This window comes from Plectropomus leopardus, chromosome 4, assembly GCF_008729295.1.
Source record: "Plectropomus leopardus isolate mb chromosome 4, YSFRI_Pleo_2.0, whole genome shotgun sequence".
Taxonomy (NCBI): Eukaryota; Metazoa; Chordata; class Actinopteri; order Perciformes; family Serranidae; genus Plectropomus; species Plectropomus leopardus.
This window is the reverse complement of record NC_056466.1, coordinates 35,524,777-35,549,416: the sequence shown is the minus strand read 5'-3', so window position 1 is coordinate 35,549,416 and position 24,640 is coordinate 35,524,777. Positions and strand designations below refer to the sequence as shown.

At 41.5% G+C, this 24,640-nt stretch overlaps 2 protein-coding genes across 3 annotated transcripts in view; both read left to right on the top strand.

The window, feature by feature from the left end:
• naa15b (N-alpha-acetyltransferase 15, NatA auxiliary subunit b) overlaps positions 1 to 14,480 on the top strand; it is a 29,522-nt gene extending 15,042 nt beyond the window's left edge. The window contains exons 5-20 of the mRNA XM_042485151.1: positions 195 to 329; positions 844 to 997; positions 2,883 to 3,002; positions 3,116 to 3,211; positions 3,451 to 3,557; positions 3,725 to 3,797; positions 4,929 to 5,098; positions 5,214 to 5,366; positions 6,421 to 6,549; positions 6,659 to 6,872; positions 8,080 to 8,273; positions 8,449 to 8,557; positions 9,211 to 9,309; positions 9,647 to 9,790; positions 11,381 to 11,478; positions 12,886 to 14,480. Coding sequence (XP_042341085.1) covers positions 195 to 329; positions 844 to 997; positions 2,883 to 3,002; positions 3,116 to 3,211; positions 3,451 to 3,557; positions 3,725 to 3,797; positions 4,929 to 5,098; positions 5,214 to 5,366; positions 6,421 to 6,549; positions 6,659 to 6,872; positions 8,080 to 8,273; positions 8,449 to 8,557; positions 9,211 to 9,309; positions 9,647 to 9,790; positions 11,381 to 11,478; positions 12,886 to 13,083 — 2,193 coding nt within the window. The 3' untranslated portion in view covers positions 13,084 to 14,480. The remainder of the gene's footprint in view (positions 1 to 194; positions 330 to 843; positions 998 to 2,882; positions 3,003 to 3,115; positions 3,212 to 3,450; positions 3,558 to 3,724; positions 3,798 to 4,928; positions 5,099 to 5,213; positions 5,367 to 6,420; positions 6,550 to 6,658; positions 6,873 to 8,079; positions 8,274 to 8,448; positions 8,558 to 9,210; positions 9,310 to 9,646; positions 9,791 to 11,380; positions 11,479 to 12,885) is intronic.
• A 4,482-nt stretch (positions 14,481 to 18,962) lies between these two features.
• LOC121942456 (ras-related protein Rab-33B-like) lies at positions 18,963 to 23,882 on the top strand. 2 transcript variants are annotated; one of them, XM_042485671.1, is made up of 4 exons: positions 18,963 to 19,263; positions 22,310 to 22,488; positions 22,624 to 22,958; positions 23,817 to 23,882. In XM_042485671.1, exons 1-3 carry the CDS (start codon positions 19,045 to 19,047, stop codon positions 22,943 to 22,945), a joined length of 720 nt encoding a protein of 239 aa, XP_042341605.1. In that variant the 5' UTR covers positions 18,963 to 19,044; the 3' UTR covers positions 22,946 to 22,958; positions 23,817 to 23,882. The 2 variants fall into 2 exon arrangements, with proteins under 2 accessions (XP_042341605.1, XP_042341604.1); XM_042485670.1 differs by lacking the exon at positions 23,817 to 23,882 and having other exon boundaries at positions 22,624 to 23,028.
• The last annotated feature ends 758 nt before the right edge of the window (positions 23,883 to 24,640 follow it).

Here is a 24,640-nt window from a genome sequence, read left to right as displayed (position 1 = left end):
AGGTTAGCATAAATGTTGCGGAGCTGACAAAGAGGCGTCTGTAGAGGTTTCCACCTTGCAACAGAAATGCACACCACATTATGAATCCTTTGGGCTACATATGAGAGATTTGTCAGAGAGAACATAAGAGGAGTCTTTTTTTCACCCTGTTGGTTCTGATGATAAACCGGCGTTTGTGTATTTTTTGTCTGCAGGAGACACGGTACCAGCTGTTACAGTTGCGTCCAGCGCAGCGGGCCTCGTGGATCGGCTATGCCATCGCCTATCACCTCCTGGAGGACTATGAGATGGCTGCCAAGATCATTGAGGAGTTCAGGAAAACACAACAGGTTAGAGCACATGATGGCCTTGCAAAGTTTGTCCTTCTCATTCTTCATACATGAGGTGAGACATGATTATGATCAGAACTGAGAAACTGATGCACCAAAGAGTTGTGATTATCGAGGTTTTAGTATTTCGCAGATACTTGGAACACTCAGCAGTGTCGGATGATTAACGAGGTTCCTCACATCTGACTTGTTGATTGATGCGTCTGAGTTCCAGTTCATGGTTCAGCCTTTCCTCCCAACAGAGTTTTAAATGTGGCTGTTGACTCTGTCATCTGTGTATCGGTCACAACTACAATAGAATTTACTCTGTCCGTCTCTCTGGCGTGCTCCTGATAAGACCAGTCAGCTTCCTGTCTCTATAACATCAATTCAATACAAGAAGCCTGTGTCACTAGGCAACTGCACAAATACACAATGAACAGTTTCCTGAAAGGTTGCACCCAGCAGCTCCAGTAGTTTTTCACTGTGGCTTGTAGAAGATGTTGCTTTCACTCACAGCCTTTTGTTTGTCCAGACGTCTCCAGACAAAGTGGACTACGAATACAGCGAGCTCCTGCTGTACCAGAACCAGGTGCTGAGGGAAGCAGGCCTGTATAAGGAGGCGCTGGAGCATCTGTCCAACTATGAGAAGCAGATCTGTGACAAACTGGCCGTGGAGGAGACACGAGGTAGGTCACTGTGCCCTATACTCCCTCTGACAATGTCACAAGGTATCCAAAATCTTGGAAATCCCCTATTTGTCACTGGTGGCTCTGCATGTCTCAGCTGAATCTCACAGTAGAGGCATATGCTAGTAGACACTGAGCTACTACAGGAAAACTACTATAGTAGATATCATGGTTCATCTGACTTTTGGCTCCTATATTCAGTATTTTTCTAATAATCACAATCATATCTTTTATTTATCACATAACAGATACAATTAGTTGATTAAAACTTTGCCACAGTGCTTCTGATGTAGCTGCACCTCTGTCTGTAGTCACCACTCTGTAGTCTCACTTTAAGTCCCGCCCACAGCAGCATCTGATTGGTTACATGTTGCACCTATCAACACTACTGACGGCTGCTGTACCTCACAGCAGATATTACTGAAGCTGTTAAACACCTCTAACCTCTAACAACCTCTATGCTGAATTTGCTAAATCATTGAGTGTTTCCGCTGGTAACATTGCTCGGTCACAGTAACAGAAAATGAGACGTGGGTCTACAGATGCCTATATAACTCATGTTAGACCAGTTCATCTGAGTAAACAGTCACTCTCACTGGGGCTGTGCAGTATGAGGAAATATATTGACTGACAATAAAAAAATATCTGTTGTTTCACATTATGCTATATCGCTTTTTTCATTTATGTCATCTGTTAATGCTTTGCGTGCTTCTGGGTGGCTGAGGGGGCTTCTACAAAATGCACGGCACCAAAACAAACAAACATGGACGAGCTGGAATGTGATACTGAATGTGGGGATTCAGCACAAGACATTGACACCATTGTTGTTGTTTTTAGCCAACGGCATGAGACTCGCCTCTGCGTTTCATTTTTCCGTCACTCTCCTACGGCTCTCTGCCTCTCACAGACACACACAAAGTCACACCTAAGTCAAATAGCATAAAGTCAAAGAAAAACTTTTCAAGAACAAAGGAAGAAAACAAAACAAGAAGAAGGTATAAACAGCGCTAAAAAGTTAATTATGTTTTTGCTGTTGACATGCAACTCTTTGAGTTGTTTGGTATGTGAAGTAATAGTCCAACTGGAAGAAGGTCCAACTAGCTGAAAGGGGGCATATCTCTACCTGCTGTGGTGGAGGCAGACATACTTCATCAATAGATGGATTCTCCCCTGGTGTAGTTGTACAATTAAATGCCCTAATCAAGCTATAAGTGTATCTCCACTTAACTGTGCATGTAAACATCCTGACTGTTATTGGTGAATCCACTCTTCAGCGTAGCTCACACACCCCACTGATAAACCAGAGAATTGTACAGTAACATTGGGTTCTCCCTTCATGTAAGCCAGACAACTTGAATTATCTTTGAATAATTCTTTATCTGTCTTCGAATCTAATATCTTTGAATCTGATATGATTGAAACCGTTGGGCAAGTGGAGCAAGGGGGAAAAAGTGTCCTTGACAAGTCATTGAAAGGTTTAGAGATTTTGTGTATGAAAATATTTTGGAACCCTGACCTTAAAACATGACAGTCAAGTTAGCTTTGAAAATGACTGTAGGTATATTTCCCACCACTCTTTTTCTGACTGTAGAAATCCAGCAGGAGCAGAGTCAGAGTGTGGATGTTATGAGATGAAATGCTCAGCAGAGCAGCTGATGTCATGCTCTCTCCGGTTGCTTTGTACCTGCTGCATTTCAATGTGAGAATCTTACAGCTAACATGATGGTTGTATTTTTATTGGGCTGAATTTTTGCAAAATTCAAACATTTATTTTCAGTGTTAACTTTTTTTTATTTAACTTTCTCTGAATTTTGGTTGTCAGCTGAATTTGAGTAGTTTTTGTCTCTTTGTGTGTACTTTGAGCTCTTCTCTCGTGTTGCTGCAGGAGAGTTACTGTTGAAGTTAGAGCGTTTGGAGGATGCGACAGAAGTGTACCGCCGGCTGCAGGAGAGGAACCCAGAGAACTGGTCCTATTACCACGGCTTGGAAAGTGCCCTAAAGCCAGGTACAACACATTATCCTGACTTTCAAAATATTCACATGCATTGTTCAAACTACATTTATAAACATTGATGATTTATTCCTTTTTTTTTTTAACTGGGGGGCGGGTTTCTTCAGGTGGTGTAGAAGAGAGACAAAAGATCTATGAAGAGGCCTGGGAGAAGTTTCCCAAAGGACTGGTTCCTCGCCGGCTGCCCCTCAACTTCCTCTCTGGTGTGGCCAAAAACACGTCTCCTTTAAACTAAAACAGAAGCATCGATCAACATTTTTATCCATATCGTAGAAGGGAATGACCAAGCTAATATCTTCATCTTCAGTTCTTTAAGATGCTATTTGAGTTCTTAGTCTTTGTTTTTTAAGTCTTTTTATTCCGCTTGCCTTTGTGAATTATTTTTGACCGTGAATGAAGTTAACTGTGGTTGAAGCTGAGCAAAGTTTTTATTCCTGTGCAGGTGAGAAGTTCCGAGAGTGTCTGGACAGGTACCTTCGGATGAACTTCAGTAAAGGCTGCCCGCCCGTCTTCACCACCCTCAAATCTCTGTACAACGACAAAGAAAAGGTGACTACTCTGACAATAAACCACAGGGACACTTGGTCCTCACTTCTTTTGAAACCACATCGTATAATGCAGTGAAGGAAGAGAGGTCAATGTGAAGGGAAGATGTCACAGATGTGTGTTCCATACTGCAGGGGAGCTAATGGACTGTCTCCTCTTTCTCTCTGCAGGTGGCAATAATAGAGGAGCTGGTAGTCGGCTATGAAACCACGTTAAAAAGCTGTCGAATGTTTAACCAGAACGGTGAGGAGAACCTTCATGTATCAGAATGATGATAATGAATCTGATGTCTTTGTAATCAACAATATTGAGTGTGTTGTAATCAGTAGGTGGGTTGCTATTAACCTGCATATTGCGCAAATTGAAATTGCGAATGTGAAATACGCCCAATGGAAACATGTTAATTTAGGAAAACTTAACTTAACTTTATCGCAACAAAAGTTTTTACACTCAACAAAGTAACATAACAATGACAATAATATAAAAATATGTACCTCCACAGAAACAGGATATTTACTGGTCGCTCACACAGTTGGCTCGCAGCAGGCAGCTCTGACAGTAGACACACAAGTAAACAGTTAGCACAGATGCTAACTATCTAGCTTAGCAATTACATTGTGGTGTTTTTTGAATATTTTAGCACTTAAAAGCACAGCAACACACCGGTAATGCTCCTCATGAACATTTCCCTACATCACAGTGCACGTAATGGTTATACAGTGGACCTACAGGTAATAATACACAATATTTGTATTGCCCCCCCCAACTGGCAGCATTCAAAATCAGTCAGTGACATTCATCAGCTCTAATAGGGGAGCCATTGAGCCACAAATAAATTTAAAAAATATACATCATATCATGGCTATTATAGCAAGTGGAATCACATACTATTTAAACACTGTTACAGGAATATCCAGTGCAACTGTGCAACATTTTTTTCAGACACCAGATATCAAACAAAAGCCAGAGACTGTGTCGTGTGAATTTACTGTGAGTTGTGAATTCACCACTTCTTCACCTTATGGTGCTCTCTCTCTCTCTCTCTCTCTCTCTCTCTCTCTCTCTCTCTCTCTTTCTTTCTTTCTTTGCCGCTGCCTGCATATTTGCCGCTGCACAGAGAAGTGTGAATATCAAGAGCACTAACTCCGCAATAAAATCTGGGGACCACAATGTCCCCAGAAGTACAAGGCACACAGGCACACATTAGAGCTTCCGACTTTCAAGGGGCAGCCCTAGTAGAGACTAAATGGCAGAAAAATGCAGACTAATAAAAGTATGTTCAGTAGTGTTTATGATTTACAACAGTTAAACTGTTGGAGTCTTGTTCATAACCACAAAGATTTAAACTTACACAATCTCTCTGCACTGTGGCAGATGATGGTAAAGAGGAACCACCGACCACGTTGCTCTGGGTGCAGTATTTCCTGGCACAGCACTACGACATGATTGGCCAACAGACTCTGGCGCTAGAATATATCAACGCCGCTATTGAGAGTACGCCCACGCTCATCGAGCTCTTCCTCATCAAAGCCAAGATTTACAAGGTAACATGGAGTGCACATTTCCACGTTTTTCCAATGTATTTACTGTTCCCAATGAAGAGCAGCGTGTTGCTGTGCTGCTGTCAGGACTGTTGTACTGACCTTTATCCTCTTGTAGCATGCTGGGAACATTAAAGAAGCTGCTCAGTGGATGGATGAAGCCCAGGCTCTGGACACTGCTGACAGATTCATCAACTCCAAGTGTGCCAAGTACATGCTGAAGGCTGGCATGGTCAAAGAGGCCGAGGAAATGTGCTCCAAGTTCACACGGGTGAGGAAAACTGTCAAATACACACGGACAGCTAATAAGCTCAGGAAAACTTCTGAAAATGTTAAAACAAAATCAAAGATTTTTTTTTTCTGTTAAGTCAAATTGCAAAAAACTCATTCGACGAGAGACCTCACGACTATATTACTATGTTACAACCTTTAATAAATGAGGATGTAATTCTTTTAACTTAGGCAGTGTTTCTCCTGGGATTTCTTCCAGTAGTGGAGCTGAGCTGACTTTAATTTTGTGCCGTCAGAAGATATTTAGTGTGTCCTCTTACAAAAAAAGGGATTTAAACACGTGGCTGCTGTCAAATAATAGAGTCGAAAACACTATTGTTATCATAACATTTAATAAAATACAGTTATAAGAAAGTTAAATGAAGTACTTTTAATGAAATTTTAACAAGTACTATTATGATTGAATAAATCAAAACTGGACCCTTGGTGCTTTTATTTTGAAGGACCTGGCTCGTCTCAGGCAGGAAGTGTTTTGATGTTTTTGCTGTGGACTTCCACTGTGGCTTCCGGTCAACAGTTGGATGTTTGCGTTAGCAGATAGTTAAACAGATACCACTGCGCCTTTAACTGTGAGGATTCATTCACTGTGAGCGGGCAACAAACAGCTCTCCAGTTCAAATGTTACTAATATTTCCAAGTTGCTCTGGTGCTCCATATTTGCAAAATGTGACTGAATAGTCACAGTCTGGAGCTCTGCAAAAGCCCTGCTTTGTGTGTGTCTGTGAGAGGCAGAGAGCTGCAGGAGAGAGCGAGGGAGCCCAAAGACTGGTGGCTTATATAGACAACGTGACAATTAATGCTCGATGTTCATGAGATAGTCATTTTATATATCGCATGTGGAACAAGCCACAGTACCTCGACTATATTCTATATATTGCCCAACCCTAATTCACAGGAACAGAAAATGATTATTCTGATATAATAATTTGTCTGTTGGAGACTCGTCATTGTGCAGCAGGTGGCACAGTAATTTAGCTTGTCCCTGTTTGGTAATTTCCTTTGCTCATGCTTGTGTTTCTACTGTCTTTGTTCAGGAGGGAGCGTCAGCAGTCGAGAACCTCAACGAGATGCAGTGTATGTGGTTCCAGACGGAGTGTGCTCTTGCCTACAAGGCCATGAACAAGTTTGGGGAGGCCCTGAAGAAGTGCCACGAGATTGAAAGGGTGAGTTACCAGGGACTGGTGCATTATGACCTGCAGTTTTTGCACAACACTCCTTAGCTCTACACATTACATGTGTTGTTTACACCCATCTTCCTCCCTTTTTCATCAGCATTTTGTGGAGATCACAGATGACCAGTTTGACTTCCACACCTACTGCATGAGGAAGATGACGCTACGCTCCTACGTGGACCTGCTGAAGCTGGAGGACGTGCTCCGGATGCATCCCTTTTACTACAAGGCCGCCATCAGCGCTATCCAGATCTACCTGAGCCTCCATGACAATCCCCTGACTGATGACAGCAAGGAGCTGCAGGCTGACACCGGTGAGGGCCAGGCCTGTTCATGCTGCTGAGTTTCCGGTAGATTAGAAATTAGGGGTCGGCAGATTATCTGCCTGGCCGATTATCGGGGCCGATATTTGGCATTTGGCTGATTGTCTGTATTGGCATTTTATTTTAATGATCGCCAATGAAATTAATCAATGAAAAAGTCTGCATATTACACTCAACCAACACCAGGGAAGCCAGTCTAAAATACATGCAAAGAAATTGTCAGCATGGGAGGAACTTTTAAATCATAAAATCTCAGGGAGGTAATTTATTCATTCATTTTTTTACTTAAAATTTTCACTGAACTTTAGGAAAAAATGAAGGAACTTGCTGCATTTGATGTTGAATGTTTCTGTTTTGATGTTACATTTGCTAAAAAAAATCCAGCATCGGTCGACCCCTACTAGAGGTGCTCTCCTGGATGCAAACTTGCGAGGAAAGTGAAGAAATGACTCACCCTCTTCACTCTATGAGTAGCTAGTGGTTGTAGTAGGCTTGGACAGTATCTATTTTTTCATACCTTCATGGAGTTTCAACAGGGTTTACTGTATATGACGGTGTCAGTGTGAGACACCTATTTTTAAATACCCTGGTATACTGTATTACTGTTGTATTGTCCAAGCCTACTCATTGCCATCATTGGTTGAATTGAGTTTTTGAAAGAGGAGTGGGATTGGTTTGGGTAAAGCCGTGTCCACATCTAACATGATAAAAATTTTCATGTGGCATTACTCTCACGTATACGTCCACTAGACTTTTCTTTTTTTTTTTTTTTTTTTCTGTACAGTCCTGACGCTGAGTGAAGCTCCACAGACAGGGACATTGTTTATCCTTCATTTCTGGATCTCAGTAGTGTCAGGAGAATCTCAACTAGATCTCTACGCCAACAGGCACAACACAGTGTCACATAAAATTGAAGCTGAAAAATTTTAACTTACACAATGAACGCAAAGACCCAAAATACACATTTATGCCTCCATCGCACCGTCTGGCGTGAATTTGCATCTATTCGTGTCTTTGCATTGACTTTGTATGTAAACTCACTGCATAAAACACTCACATAGCATTTGGTGTAGACAACCCATAAAAATGTCACGGTAAGCCAATGAAAGACAGAAAAAAAGCTGCTATTCCTTCACCATCCTAGGATTCGCAAATTTGCCTCCTGGAAAAACCATTAACGCCCTGCTGTCTTCTCTAGCCAACCTGTCGGACAAAGAGCTGAAGAAGTTGAGAAACAAACAGCGGAGAGCCCAGAAGAAGGCCCAGCTGGAGGAGGAGAAGAAGAATGCAGAGAAGGAGAAGCAGCTGAAGAACCAAAAGAAGAAAAAGGAGGACGATGATGAGGAGATTGGGGGGCCTAAGGAGGAGCTAATACCTGACAAGCTGGTCAAGGTGAGACAGGAACAGCAAGAATCATCAGTTTGTTGTCAGTGGCGATGCAGTAAAAACACGTTGACAGTGCTCACTCAGGTACACATACAACAGCAAGTGTTGGCGTGAGCAGATCAGTTCTGCTGATGTTTACCGTTCTGCCTCGTGTTCCCTCTCGCTCACTTCCTGTTTCCAGGTAGAAAATCCACTGGAAGAAGCCGTCAAGTTCCTGATGCCTCTCAAACACCTGGTCAAGGACAAAATAGACACACACCTGCTGGCCTTTGAGATCTACTTCAGGAAAGGTTGGAAAGCACATTCCAGTGACTCAACTTCACTGACTTCTCTTTTAATTTTCACCTTAACCCTTTAAAACCTGTGCAAACTGAATGAGCAATGAGCAACGGAATAGGAAATAACCCCCAAATAGCAAGAAAATAATAAAAAAGTACTAGAATTGGTTAAATTAAAAGTTAAAAAACAAACAAGGAAACAAGTGCTTGAAAATAATATTATTTATAATAATGTCATTTTTAAATGATAGCTGAAAATGTATTTATTTCTCCTGGTTTTTAATTAATGTAATTCAGATTTATAATTTTATATTGATTCTCTAATTTTTACTTTTCTTATGTCTGAGTACTTGTCTTTTTTTTGTTTGTGTTGCATTTTTTTTAATTGAAAGGCACTTCGAGCTGTACCCCTATTACGAAAAGTTCTCTATGAATAAAGATTGTTATTATTAGTAGTACTATACATATAATACTAATATGACAATAAGTGATGTATCATCATATAACATTTCTTGCCCTTTTCAACATGTTTTCAAAAGAAATCAAATCCATTTTCTCAGATTTTAAAGGTTTAAATACTTGAATATATGAAAGGTGTGTGAAAAGTGATTTCGATCCAGGTTTCAAAAGGTAACACAGATTTACAAACCTTCTTCTCTTTTCAGAAAAATACCTGTTGATGCTCCAGTCAGTGAAGAGAGCATTGGCCATTGACCCAGACCACCCGTGGTTACACCAGTGTCTAGTGCGCTTCTTTAAGGGAGGTAAGAAAGAGGTGTCCTCATTTAAAACAGCTCTAAAGCTGCTCACTGTGCTCCATATGGAGTCAATCCTTTGTTGGTGGTGTTGTTTTTTAGTAAAGCAAGACAAGACAGCACAGTACGCATTACATTGGGTGACATGATAAGAGCAGCATAGAAGGAAAGAAGGAAAAACAGAATCTTTTCAGCAAAATCTTTTGTTGGTTAAATGTCTTTCTAACTTACATCCCACCACCTTCTGTTTCCATTGTCCCTACTTTTTTTCATTGTTATTGTTCTTTATATTCCTCCCACCATTGCTCACATGCCTGACTCCTCCTCCTCGCTTCCCTTCTTTCAGTCTCTGACAGCAAGGAGCTGCCGGAGGTGGTCAGGACGGTGCTGAAGCAGGAGATCACCCGGCTGTTTGGAGACAGCAACGCCATGAGCTTCAACCAGGCCTACCTCACCAAGCACTCAAACTCAATACCACACCGACTGGCTGGTAGGACTCTCTCTCTCTCTCACACACACACACACACACACATGCAGTTGTCAACATTTAGGTCACAACCCCTGTATTCCACTGGGTCTGTCAATGGTGCGTTAAGGCCATGACATGGACGTTCTGGACGATGCTGGTGATTCCACCGGGCACGCCTCAGAGCATCTCAGCAGTGTCCCAGATGTGGTTTGCCAGTCTGCCTGCAGAGAATATGCGTGGAATCTTTCTTTATTTTTATTATTTTTGGCATTTTTGCATTTATTAGATAAGACAGAAGATCGATAGCATTAAAGGGGGAGAGAGGGGATGATATGCATCAAAGGGCCGCAAGCTGGAATCGAGCCCGTGACCAATGCGGCAAGGACACTGCCTTCATATATGGGGCGCCTGCTTTACCCACTGAGCCACCGGACGCTCTTGTGTAATGTATTTTTGGTAAACAGCAGCCATATCAAGCCGCACAAAGCAGATCGTACCAGGCAGAAAGTCAAGCAGCGGTGCAATTGGTCAATTTTCAAAATAAAATGCTTTGCATGAACTCAGGATCATGTTTTACTAAATTGATGTTCCATCAACAGTATCTGCTGCTTCTCCTCCCAGCAGCCCTCTGTGTTCTGTCCAGCAGGAGAATTGATGCTCCTGCCAAGAGCCACTGTACATAATACATATAGACAGAAAGTAGATCATAAGTAAGAACTGTACTTAATTTTAAACAAAAACGCAGTTACAATCTCCTACATATCAATGTCCTTCAGACTTGAATTATTAAATATTCATCTGTATAATTATTAAGATGGATATGTTTTTAAGTCAAACACAGCCACAATTCTTCTGTGTATTTATAACTGGATATTTTTATACTGATCTGTATAATTATCGAGATGAGCATGTTTGTTGACTGAAACGTGGCCAAAACTCTAATCTACTTGGTTTCTGGCTGGACTGCAGGCTGCAGCGCAACAACATGGGTAAAAACATCAATAAACAGAATTTACACAGACAGAAAAGATTTATTTTGTTCAAGATCTGGAATGAACAGTGCTACTGTGTCAAAGTTTGAAAAGTCATTCTGGAAAATGCAACGATTGTGACCAACTGCATGATGACAAGAAAGAGACAAAAAGAGAGCTGATTTCTGTTTACTTAAGTTAAATATAGACCTTTTGTATTATTTTATTTTATTTTATTTGTTTGTTTTTTAAGAAAATCCTGCATACAAAGTGGCTTTCAATACATTCGCCGCATTCATTAGAAGAATTTACAACTTTTGAGAGTGGATTGCAGCAGCTTTGACAGTAGTGGGTGACTGTCTGTGCTGCTGGTGAACAATCATGCTGCACATGTAGTAAATTTGATGAGCACAGGATCGCCTGTATCTGAAAGTGTGTTGCCACTCACAGGTCATGCTCAATGAAGCTGAAAATCAGCTGACTCCAGTCACCAGCCAATCACTTGGTGCGCCTCTAATTTTCGGATATCGAAAACCATAGTTTTCCTCTCCATGTCATATTCCTTGGCAAGTTTTAAAAAGCTTTGGAACAGAGACGCACACTTTAGCTCAGACTCACTGGCACTCTTCTCCCCCTGCAGCTGCTAAGATGATGGTGTATCTGGATTCATCGACGGAAACGAAGGCAGCAGAGCTGGCCACTGCACTAGATGAGTCACTCAACAACAGAACCATAGAGGTAAAGAGTTATGGAATTCTGCATTGTGACAACTGTTTGGTAACATTTTAAAAATGCATACAAAAATATGGTAAACACAGTATAGTCCCTATGTGTTATACACATTTCAAGATAAACTTTGAATTATGTGAACATCTCAAATGTTGATAATTTAGGGGTTTTGTAAGCCCTTAGAATTTTAAACTCTTAGCACCAAATTCAGATGATAAATACAATTTTGAAGCTTTCAAGGGAATTTATGGGCCCAGGAGATAGAGCGGGTCATCCACTAATCAGCAGTTCAATTCCTGGCTCTTCAGTCTGCATTGCGCAGTTTCTTTGGGCAAGATACTGAACCTCAAATTGTGCCTGATGGCTGTTCCATCACAGCGTGTGTGTGTGTCAAAAGGCTAGAAAGAGGCTATTTAAATACAAGTCTGTATACCAAATCTGTTATGACAAACTAGTCTGCCTCTCTCTCTGTATCCCTGAAATTATGAATGAAAGGTATTAATGTTTCAGTGACAAGGTATGGTCTGTGGTGGATTTTTGACATACATTTTGGCTAAAATACACAATGGAAACAAAATTGTTACATTTCGATTGTTAAATGCAAAAAACGTGCCATAGAAACCCATTCAAACTGCAATTTTGATCCCACAGCCACCAAAGCATAAAAACATGCATTGTATTATTTCTGGGTATCATTCTGGGCTTTTGCCTTGGAATTTGTAATTTTTACTACTTTCTACCTGATCTACCTCATTTTAACCATATTTGGTATATGGAGAAAATACATGCTATTTCCACAAGGTGCACTGTCACAACCAGTGTTGCTGCTAATTATTGACATATCTCACACTGTGATCATCATCAAAAAAATCTACTTTGCATGTAGTATATTGAAAATAATCAATTTGTTGTGGTTTTTTTTTTTTACCATAAAAACATTAGCATCATGACAAAAACCTGTCATTTAATGGGTTAAAATTCTTAAAATTAATGAATGTTTGATATTTATGATAAGGACTGATGTTGGTTAAAAAATGGACTCAGTGAAAGTAGAAAATCATTAATGCGTTATATTTTGAAAATCGCATTTTATGTGCAAAGCGATACGAGTGTGGGTTAAGTGGGCCCTAAGGGTTAAAACCTCTTAAAAGCCAACCCACTTGAGCTACCTCTAAGCAGTTTAGCATTACATGTCAATTAGAACATTGTCATTTTTTCCACAATTCAATCATTCAGTTTAAGGAAACCATAAGCACCAAAGTATAATTGATTCAGATTCACTTGCATGGCAAACAAGTGAAACAAAAAAAGCCTCTGAAGCAGTCCGAGTTACAATAAAGTGAAAGTAGTAATAAAATTCCCCAATTTGTAGAGCATCCATATCATGTTTTTTCATTGATGTTCTTCCCTCATCAGATCTGCACAGAGGTCCTGGAGTGTCTTCGGAGCAGCGTGCTGGGTGACTGTACGGAGCGTGCCGAGTCGTACCGCGCAGAGTGTCACAAGCTTTACCCCTACACATTAGCTTTCACACCTCCCGGATACGAGGAGAACACAAAGATCGCCAACGGAGATGTCTCCACAGAAACGGAGGAGCTGGCCAATGAGATGTGAGCGTGACAGAACGATGACGGATGAGAAAAGGAATTGGGCCGAGCATGGAGCCTTGTGGTACGCCTGGCAGACTTTTTGTAGAGCCAGACACGGGAAGCAAAAGTGTGTGTTTGGTTCTTTGGCTCAGCTTCATGGGGTCTGTCCTGGCATGGCTTGGCTCTCTCCCACATGGTGAAAATCAGGACTCTGTGTGTATGTGTGTGTACGTGTGTTTGTGAGATGAGAGCATGTGTGAGGTTGTGTATATTTGTGGGAAGGGAGGGAGGGGGATAACAGAATGGCCATTTAACTTTTTTTAATAAAGCTGACAACCAAGCTGTATATGAAAATAAACAGTAGTTATTGGCAAACTGTGGGAGAAACTGTGATGGACTGACGGTTTCCTCTGAGATGATCAATAACGGTGACAGCAGCCACTCGAGTTTGACTTGGTGCTGCTCCAACACACGCCTATCGCATACTGTGCGTCCCTTATTTTAAAAGATAATTTAAGTGAAAATAGGACACAAAAGTTGCTGGGGGACCGGAGACTGAGCTGAGTGGATCTGATGTTTGACAGATCTGTAGGAAGCTGAGCAGGAAGAGATACCGACGACATCCAGTGACCACGAGCAAATCTGTATCTGCTGTACTGCTTCAGTAAACCCCTGACCTACATGTGGCAGTGCATTGTGTAAGGATGCCCCATCTCTGCAAGGGCGCAGCACAAACGTCACCTCACATGTGGACAGTTTTTTTTTTAGGGGGGGGGGGGTCAGACTGTGCTTCCCTCGCTGTTCCTGGTTAAACTTGGGAATATGTAATCCTCTGTCTGTTAATATGGAGCACCTTGTAGCACAGATTAAAAACTGTAAAGGTTGTGAGTCGTGCTCCATTTCAAATACACTGCTACTCTTTAACATTTTTACGTAGTTCTGAGAGAGTTGGATAGATCTAAGCAATACCATAGACACCTTCCTGTCCAGAATGGATCAACGAAGCTCTTGTTATTGATAATCATTTTCTACATCTGGTTGGAGTGGTTACAAGGAGCCCCCTGGCAGTCACTTGTGTCGTTGCTGTTGTCACTGTTAGACATGGTTTTATCTGCATGTACACAGAGACCGAACAGTCAGAGTGAAAACATCCTACTTCAGAGGGCTCTTCTCTGCTAATGGAAATGGCTCCTTGGCAGCATCCCAGCCCGCTGCCCGTGCTGTCACAAGTCAAAGTGTTACAATGCAAGTGAAAGTATGAGCATCTGAAATATGTTGTTTTACTTTTTCTGTTCCCCCTTTTTCCCCCCAATCTCTTTTCTTTCCCTTTTTTCTGATTTGGGTTCTAATGTGAACGATGAAATCTGAGATGGCGATGTATGATACCTCTGGATTTTTGTATTAAAACCAATTGAAAGAAAACTTGACTTTTTTTTGTCTGTATGTAAAATGTCCTAGAATCCTAGAAAGGTCCTAAAGTGCAAGAAATGTCCTAAAATCTGAAAAATTGCTGGCATCCTAAAAACATCCTAAATTAAAAAGAAATGTGCTAAAATCCTAAAACCATCCTAGAATCCTAGAAATGTCCTAGCCAGAGCAAGTAGGGGACTCCTGTCCTAGATAAATGATTAGACTGAGCATTGTGGGGGAGACTGTCGGAAAACAAGTTTTCTGGTTAGAATAAAGGTTTTGTATTCACAAACAGCCAGAGTTAAGTCCAGGTTTAAGTCAAATAAAGTTGACAGAGCAGTGCGTGCAGCAGTCAGAGGGAAAGCAGGAGATGATGTGATTGTAAATGATTCCACCATTAGGGGGCAGCAGCATGTCCCTCTGACAGCAGCTGAGAGCATGAGGTAGCTGCTGCCATGGACATGAATGAAGTTGAGGTGCAGAGTTGCTAAAAATACACTAAAGTTTAGTTTAGCATGTATGGGGGAAATGTGTTTCATAGTACGGGACTGTACTTATCAGAGGAGGGACATGGCTGGTGTAAAATTTCATTATTTATTTATTTATTTTTTACCTAAATTTTGACCCTTCTAGGAGATATAAAACTTTCCCTTGAACTTCCCTGACTGTGGAAAAATGCATGACCCCCTGCTCCACCATAAATAACCTTATTTCACAGTTTCTGGCTGTGATAAATGGTGTGACTTTGAAGATGTTTAAAGGGAAATTTTACCCATTTTCAAAATTCATACATACATTATTTCTGTGGTCTAGGACAATCCAAAACTAAAAATGCACGACTCCCTCCCAAATCCAGAAACTTTAGTTCTAAAATATAAATGTGTGATGTGATAACGTCTGGGGCTGCTCCACAGAGTGAAAGATGTTCTAAATCAGGGATACTCAATTTGCTTTGCTTGGGAGCCCCATACATGTTCCTATGATTTTAGGACATTTCTATGATTTTAGGGCATTTTGAAATTTTTTTTAGGACATTTCTAGGATTTTAGGGCATTTGTTTTTAAATTTTAGGACATTTCTAGGATTTTAGAACGTTTGGAGGATTTAGGACATTTCTAGGATTTCAGAACATTTCTAGGATTGGCGTGAAATTGGTGTTCAACCAACCTGGAGGAGTCCCATTTAGTCTGGCTGGATAGTCCGCTATGCCAGATCATTAATTGAGGAAAATAAAAACAATCCCAGATTTCTTTTCAACACCGTAGCCAGGCTGACTCAGAGTCACAGCTCCATAGAGCTTTGTATTCCTTCAGCCCTAAGCAGTGACGACTTTATGAATTTATTTAATGATAAAATTATAACTATTCGAGATAAAATCCATCACCTCTTGCCCTCAACTGACCTGACCCTGGACACAGGTAGCCTGGATATGGCAGCAAGCCCTAGAATTTATTTGGACCATTTCTCCCCCATTGACCTTCATCAACTCTATACTTTGATTTCTGCATCTAAGCCATCAACATGCCTGCTAGACCCCATCCCAACTAAGCTACTTAAAGAAGTTTTACCCATATTAGACAATTCTTTATTAGATATAATCAATGCGTCTTTATTAACAGGCTATGTACCACAGTCCTTTAAAGTAGCTGTCATTGAACCTCTTTTAAAGAAGCCCACTCTCGATCCTGAGATTTTAGCTAACTATAGACCGATATCTAATCTCCCCTTTATTGCTAAAATCCTTGAGAAAGTGGTTGCTCATCAACTTTGTGACTTTCTGCAAGATAATAATTTATTCGAGGACTTTCAGTCAGGCTTCAGAGTTCATCATAGTACAGAGACAGCACTTGCAAAAATTAATAACGACTTATTTATCGCTTCTGACACGGGTCTGGTCTCTGTTTTAATCCTATTAGATCTCAGTGCCGCATTTGACACCATTGACCATCAAATCTTACTGCACAGACTGGAACACTTAATTGGCCTTAAAGGAACGTCACTAAGCTGGTTTAAATCTTACTTATCAGATCGTTCCCAATTTGTTCACATCATAGATCAATCCTCCGCACATACTAAGGTCTGCTTTGGAGTGCCACAGAGTTCTGTGCTTAGACCAATCCTTTTTACTTACATGCTTCCTCTAGGCAACATGATTAGAAAACACTCTATACATTTCAATTGTTATGCTGACGATAAGCAAATATATCTATCTGTGAAAACAGATGAAACTGATCAGCTATCTAGACTTCAAACATGTTTTAAGGACGTAAAAGCCTGGATGAGCCATACTTTCTTGATATTAAATTCAGACAAAACTGAGTTATTGTTCTTGGCCCCAAACGCCTCAGAAATTCCCTTTTTAACAATGTAATTTCTCTAGATGGCATTACCTTGGCCTCTAGCACAACTGTAAGGAACCTCAGTTTTATGTGATCAAGATTTATCTTTTGCCTCCCATATAAAACAAACTTCAAGGACGGCTTTCTTTCACTTGCTTAACATCGCAAAAATTAGACATATCCTGTCCCAAACAGATGCTGAAAAATTAGTACATGCATTTGTCACCTCTAGGCCGAATTACTGTAACTCCCTATTATTCAGTTGCCCTAACAAATCTCTTAGGTCTCTCCAACTGGTGCAGAACAGGGTAGATTTAGACTTTAAGGGTAGACTTAAGACCTTCCTCTTTGATAAAGTTCATAATTAGGGCTGGCTCAGGCTGCCTGGACCAGCCCATAGTTAGGCTGACACAGGTTTAATCCGCTAGGGGACTTTCTATGATGCGCTGAGCTCCTTTTCCTTCTCTTACTCCTGCCATCTGAAAATCGTGCATGTCTGTTTACTGCATTACGGTTGCTGCTTTACTTAGCCTTGTATATGTGATAGCAGTTTGTTAGCTTAGCTTAGCCTCAGTAGTTTAGCCTAGCCTTGCATCTGTGATAGCCATGTGGGACTGTCACTACCTGGGGCTCGCGATTATGGAGCCTGGGTCTATTGAACTGCATTACGTTAAGCCCATTGCCTCTCCAGAGCTTTCCTGTTCCCTTAGTTCCTAGTTTTCCCGGATCCTGGCCGTAACCTTGACTGTGCCTGACTGTGGTGATAGCTGTGCTGATGCTGTGACCCTGCCTTTGGTTGTGCTCGTGCTGTGGCTGTACTGATACTGTACCCCCCGCTCGCCCTGATTGTGGTCTTGGTCATGGTTGCGCAGATGTTGCACGTCTGTCTGTCCTGGAAGAGGGATTCGTCATCATCCCCTGCCACTCTTCCTGAGGTTTCTTCCCCCCCTTTACAGAGGTTCTTTTTTGGGAGTTTTTCCTTGGGTGATGTGAGGGTCTAAGGACAGAGGGATGTCATACACTGTAAAGCCCTCTGAGGCAAACCATGTTTTGTGATAAAGGGCTCTATAAATAAAATTGACTTGACTTGACTTGACTTGACTAGGATTTTAGGACATCAGAGTCTTAGCTAGGACTTCTGTCAGGGAATGCGGGGGATCCTCCACTGGCACTTTTTGTGATAAACAAGCTCTATTTTTGATGCTGTTTTATTCACTCTGGTACCTCATGTATACTAAAAGTACAAAAACAATTCCCAGGGGCCAGATTTGGTTGAGTATTACTGTTCTGGATGACACTGAGAGTAGTCCTGAGTATATGGAAAAGGTGTCTGCTTCACAACTGACAACACCTCAGTATAACAAAGATCATTTGGGTATGAAAAAGAAAACTAATAAAATCGGCCTGGCATTCATTGTCTGTGGAGCAGCTCCAGACTTTATACTCAATGACTTCAAAATTTGAGACTTCCTTCTCTGGTTTCTGGCTTTGAGAGAGAGGAGCCCATTTTCATAAATATTGGTTAAACTTTCCACGGCTATAGAAGTAACATATTGGAAATCTTAAAATTTAAGATGGAAAGAAAGTATGTTGGGTTTTTTTTAACCCACCTGTGGATTTTCGGGGTTCTGAAGGTATTTAAATATAAAGCATGGCCATTTAAGGTGAATGCCTCTCCCCTAAGCCAAATTAAAACAAAAACTAAACTCTCTCCCCTTTGCTTATAAATAAAATTGAAGTGCCTCCCCCGCTTTGCACCACCCCCTTTTTCTCATAAATAGGGAATAGTCCCTAAGTGTCTGTTTATAGCCACTTACCACACAGAGCGCCCTGTGTCATATGTTGGCTGCGCAAGTATTCAGGCAGGTCTCGTGACGATTTGATCTTGACTACTATTTTGGGGAAGTTGTAACAAAACAAATGCATTAGACAAGTTGTTGTCAGAAGAGCCAGGATATTTCGGCCACGTGCTGCGGTCATGTCATCTTCTGCTGTCCCTGACCAATCAGCGCCGGGCTGTGTCCCGAGCCGCCACAGGCTGTCTCTGCCTCACCCAGCTGCTCGTAGCTTTCACGGAAGCTCTGGGCGGAGAAGTTACAGTTGACAATGTGAAGACAGCGGCTGAGCACTCACAGGTCCTGATAACTTCAGCTGGGTCCTGGTCAAGGAGCCTCTTCCGAGTCTTTCTTGGAGACGCTGTGTGAGGCGGTGCTGCGCTCTGTGTCCTGCTGGGGTCCATGGAGTCCTCTCTGGAGTTCTCCAGCTCTCTGGGCAGCGTGTCCTCTCTGCTGAGCCGCTGTCGGACCTTTAAGGTGCTGGTGATCGGAGACTCCGGGGTCGGGAAGACCTGCCTCACACACCGGCTGTGCGCCGGGGAGTTCCCCGGCAGGGTGGAGGCCACCATCGGGGTGGACTTCCGAGAGAGACAGCTGGATGTCCACGGAGAGAGGATCAAGGTAAACTGAACTATCACTGAGCACCAAAGTTTACACGCTAACTGTCACTTTTTTATTGAGATTAAATGAACTCAGTGATAATAAACTTTTCCACCAAATGTTTGACTTCTTCAGGTTGCGTGTTCATCACCTCACTTGTACTTTTCACAGTGAATTCACAGCGTGCTTTTCTTTCTTTAACCATGACCAGGGGCGTTTATTTATTTATTATTATTGTTATTGTTATTATTATTGATGAACAAGTTCTGTTTATTTTTTATCTATTTAACTTCCCACGTTCATTGTGACTTGGGTTTAGACCAATTTTAATAGTTGTTTGTGTTTAGTAATGAGTACAGAATACTTAACAAATGCAGTCAAAAAGGTCTATTGACTAGAGATGAAAAAAATGTTAAACAGCCCAATAATAATATTTTTTATTTATATAGCACTTTCCAAGTTTCAACACAAAGTGCTCTCCAGATTAAAATAGTTACCTCCCCCAAACAGCACTGCACATGATTTGAGATGTGAGTGCAAAAATAAAATTTCATACATAAATAAGTAAAATGTGGATAGGAGGATTAAGCTCATATGAGCACAAAAATATGGGAGAAGATCTGATATAAAGCAGGTTGATTACCAGTAAAAGAACAAACACTTGAATTCAGTGCAAACGTATTTGAGTGCATATATATGCAAATATATATATATTTCCCCTTTTTCCAGGTTGTGTAACAGTTCTTTAACCATGACCTGGGGCATTTCTGGGTTGGGGGATGTTTTTAATTCATTTTTTGATGATGATGATAATAATAATAACAATAATAACAACAACAATAATAATAATAATAATAATAAGCATGTTCTATTTTTGCTCCTTTTCTACATTCTGCCTCTCTTATCTGCTGTTAAATATTCCTGTGTCTCTGTTAAGTTGGTCATCTCAGACTGACTGAGTTCACTGTGTGTTTGCAGAACTAACGCAGCCTTTAAATCAGATTACAAGTTTGTCTCCGGCAGCGTGTTTGTGTTGGATCAACAGCATCATTGAGCCATCGGATAGATAAATCAATCTATGATTCAGTTGTGAGTTTCATGAGAAGCTCACTGTGTAAACACAGTAAAGGACTGTGTGTTTCTGTGATGATTCTATATGAAAGCGTAGGTGTTAGTTGGCTCCTGCTGTTTCCTGACTGTTTTGAAATGACCACATGACAGAGGAAGTGTCTGTCAGGGTTGACTGAGGATTTGTTTATAGCTTTAGGGTAGAGGAGGCTTCAGGCTTTGTTCCCAGTGTATGATATTGGTAAGAAATTGGATAAACACTGTGTTTTTGATTCAGACTGAATGTGTAATTTAACCCTTTGAAGCCTGGACAAAGTCGCTTGATTTCCTTAAAGAGTATGGACAGACTGCAGCGAGCAGCTTAACGGGAACGACCTAAAACTGGGCAAGAAATTAGCAAAAAGTATATAACCTGAAATTAGCAAGAAAAAAAAAGAAGAGTAAAAGAACAAAAACAGAAAAATGACCTGAAAATGTGCTAAAATTTCAATGATAAATATAGATAATAATAGCAATAATATATATTTTTTCAATAACCTAATTATATTTAATTATAGATATAAATTTCTTAGCAATTTTCGTTAGTAATTTGATACATTTCTAATGAATCTCTCTCTTTTTTTAAAGAGTAACTAAACCCCCCATTTTTGGGTTAAATGCCTCCTTGGAATGTGAAAAAAAAGCTCAGAAATGGGCAGGGCTATGAGGGGGGGCTAAAACACGTCCAGTCACCTGACCATCTGATCCACAGCACCTCCCTGCCTGCCGCACACACAGAATAGTCGGTGAGAGGGCAGCATCAGGATGGCATCAGGATGGCGTCAGGGCGGCGTCAGGGCGGCGTCAGGGCGGCGTCAGGGCGGCACCATCTCACGAGAGTCTTAGTCCAAATCAAGTCTCAAGTCAATAAGCCGAATCTTGTCAAGACTCAAGTCCCAGGAGACAAGTCCAAATCAGGTATTCAAAGCCTGACAAATGACTCAGCGTGTCCTCTCAAACCTCTGCACAGGTTTTAATGAAGTAAAGGTCTTTTCAAGAAGCAGAAGCAGCCTAGAAGCAGTAATCATGTTGGTGTTGTTTGGCATGTCATGTCAGATATATCAGAGTGGCAGGGTTTATCACTGATTGATTGATTTATCTTCTTCACAAACTGTGACAAAGTAATAATCAGATCAGCTTGTTCATTCTTTTGTTCCCTCTCAGTGATGACTCACTGCGTGTGTGTGTGTGTTTGTGCGTGTGTGTGTGTGTGTGTGTGTTTATGCCTGGTTTAGGATGTTTCAACACATGATTTCTTCTCCATACATTTCCTCTTTACTTGCTGTCTCGCGTTTGTGTCTCTGCCACCCTTCCCTCACTCAGCACATTTACATGATGTACAATAAGTTGAATTTTTGTGTTTAAAAAAAAACTTAAACTAACTTAAAAAAAATTAGTCCGACTGAAATTGTACGAAGTTGAGTTTTCAAAGTCAGGCTAACACACCTAATAATGTGGTTGGAGGTCGATTTTACCCGTTCATGTTTAGGCCTTAATGGACTTGAAGTGGCCTAGGTGTTCTGCCCATGCTCCATAGTCTCCACGCTGGACTTTGACCGGGGAAGTCAAAGAGCATAAATTCATAGAGGAAAGCCCCGAAAAACAAATGAAGAAGAGAAGAAAACAAAATAAGATGAACCTTATGGTAAAGCATAGAATACATACAAAATGTAGAGCGCCGAAAAGTTATCCATGTTTTCACTGTTCAACATGCAGCCCATTTGCCACTTGCTAACTTGCTTGGTTTATGATGTAATAGGTCAATCAGAAGAAGGTCCTACTGTAGCGGAGTCGGACATACTTCTGTCAATAAATGGATTCTCCCCCGGTGCTTGCATACAGGGACAAGGACAGTAGTCCAAATAAATGGCCTCCCGTAGCTCCACTTTACTGTGCATGGAAATGTACAAAGCGCAATGTCATGTCAATCTCTCTCCACCCCCCCTTCCCTCGCCACCAGCTTCAGCTGTGGGACACAGCAGGACAGGAGCGTTTTCGTAAATCCATGGTGCAGCACTACTACCGTAATGTCCACGCTGTGCTCTTCATCTATGACGTCAACTGCCCCGCCAGCTTCACCAGCCTGACGTCGTGGATAGAAGAGTGCAGGCGGAACTCGCTCGGACAGGAAGTCCCCAGGTAATGTCCGCTGCTCTCTGAAAGGACAGGTGTCTTCCTTCAATCATCGAACTGTTCTTGTTAAGAAATCCTACAACCATATGACATTTTCGTGCAACCCTTCCTACCATCATCATCCCTCTGTGCTCCTCCCAGGTTCCTGGTGGGTAATAAGAGTGATCTCCGTGACCCCAGCAGGATGGAGGGCCAGGTGAGCAGAGAGCAGGCCACCAGCTTTGCCAAAGCCCACGACATGATGTGCTTCGAGACGTCTGCCAAGAGTCCGCCAAATAGAAGCGGTCGGAGAGGTGATGGAGAGGGGGCGTCTCACCAGGATAAGGTGGAGGACATCGTTATTGCCGTCGCTGCCAAACTGAAGAGACAGAAGAAACCTTCAGCAGCACACACAGCAGCGTACGGATCCTTTAAAGTCATCAACAAGAAAAGACCAGAGAAGGAGCTGTGGAGCTGCTGCTGAGGGGAAGGACACTGTAAGGACTTTGTTTTTAGCTCTTTAGAAGTGCATGACTCTGTGTGTGTGTGTGTGTGTGTGTGTGTGTGTGTGTGTGTGTGAGAGAGAGTGTGTGGATCTTTTTACATTTGAAACTCTTGCTGTTATTCCCACAGAAAAAAAATCATATTTCTTCTCCTAAATCTGTGTAATGTGCTTCTGGGAATTGTTGTGTATATTTGTGATCTTATTGTTTACAATCACTAAAAAATAAAAGCCAGTCTATGGAAACATTTGGTTGCAGCTGTGATCCAAGTTAACCCTTAACGCCTGAAAAAAAAATGACTTGACTGTCTTTAAAAAACATGGGAAGAAGGCAATCAGCAACAATAGAAGAAATGACCCAAACATTAGCAAGAAATAAGTAAAAACAACAAGAAAATTACCTGAAAATCTGTTTAAAAACAAAAACAAAAAAAGAAGGGAAAGAATGTGAAAAACGAACAAACAAGGAAAAGGGAAAATGCATTAAAAATTACTTAAAAATTGTAATAATCCTGTAACATAAATTTAAAAAAAAAAATTTCTTCTAATTATAAGTATAGCTTTCCCCTGTTTTTTTTCTTTTGTTCCCTTATACATTTCTCCCTAGTTAAACATACATTTTATATCTATTAATGTCCTGAAATTTGTGGAACATTTCTTACCAAGTTGCTCATTTTCTTTTTTTATCATGTTTATGAAAGAAATTGCACTAATGTGTGTCAGGTTCAATGGTTAGGTACTTATGAGAGGTGTCTGATGTCGCTCCAGGTTTCAAAGGGTTTAAAGAGTGAACATTTAAAAATACTCTGCATTAACAGTGTAACTGGCTCGACTCTGTTTGTTGGACTTTCAGGCAATAACAGGCTGTTTAGTGCCAAGTTGGATAATTTGGAGTTTACAGAGAATCCTGGATGAGTCATCAGAAGTAGTCCAGCGTCTCACAGGAGGAGAATCAAACGAGGGATCTTCATCAACTATAAATACTAAAAAAAGGTGCGTCTTTGAAAATATTTGGGACAAACTATAGAGACAGCAGGACAGCTGATCCAGGGACATGGGATGGAAACTTTGAGGATGTTTTCTTAATTTCACTGCATGTTTGACAGAATGGACAGAATTTCTAGGTGCAGCCAGGGTGTTGAGGGGGTCCGGTTCGGTGACCTCAGGATTGGGTCTCTGCTCTTTGCAGATGTTGTGGTCCTGTTGGCTTCATCGGGCCGCGACCTTCAGCTCTCACTGGATCGGTTCGCAGCCGAGTGTGAAGCGGCTGGGATGAGAATCAGCATCTCCAAATCCGAGACCATGGTTCTCAGCCGGAAAAGGGTGGCATGCCCCCTCCAGATGGGGGATGAGATTCTGCCCCAAGTGGAGGAGTTTAAGTACCTCGGGGTCTTGTTCACGAGTGAGGGAAGGATGGAACGGGAGATCGACAGACAGCGTCTGCAGTAATGCGGACGCCGCACCGATCTGTCGTGGTGAAGAGGGAGCTGAGCCGAAAGGCAAAGCTCTTGATTTACCGGTCGATCTTCGTTACTACCCTCACCTATGGTCACGAGCTTTGGGTAGTGACCGAAAGAACGAGATCGCGGGTACAAGCGGCCGAAATGAGTTTCCTCCATAGGGTGGCTGGGCTCTCCCTTAGAGATAGGGTGAGAAGCTGCTCCTCCGCATTGAGAA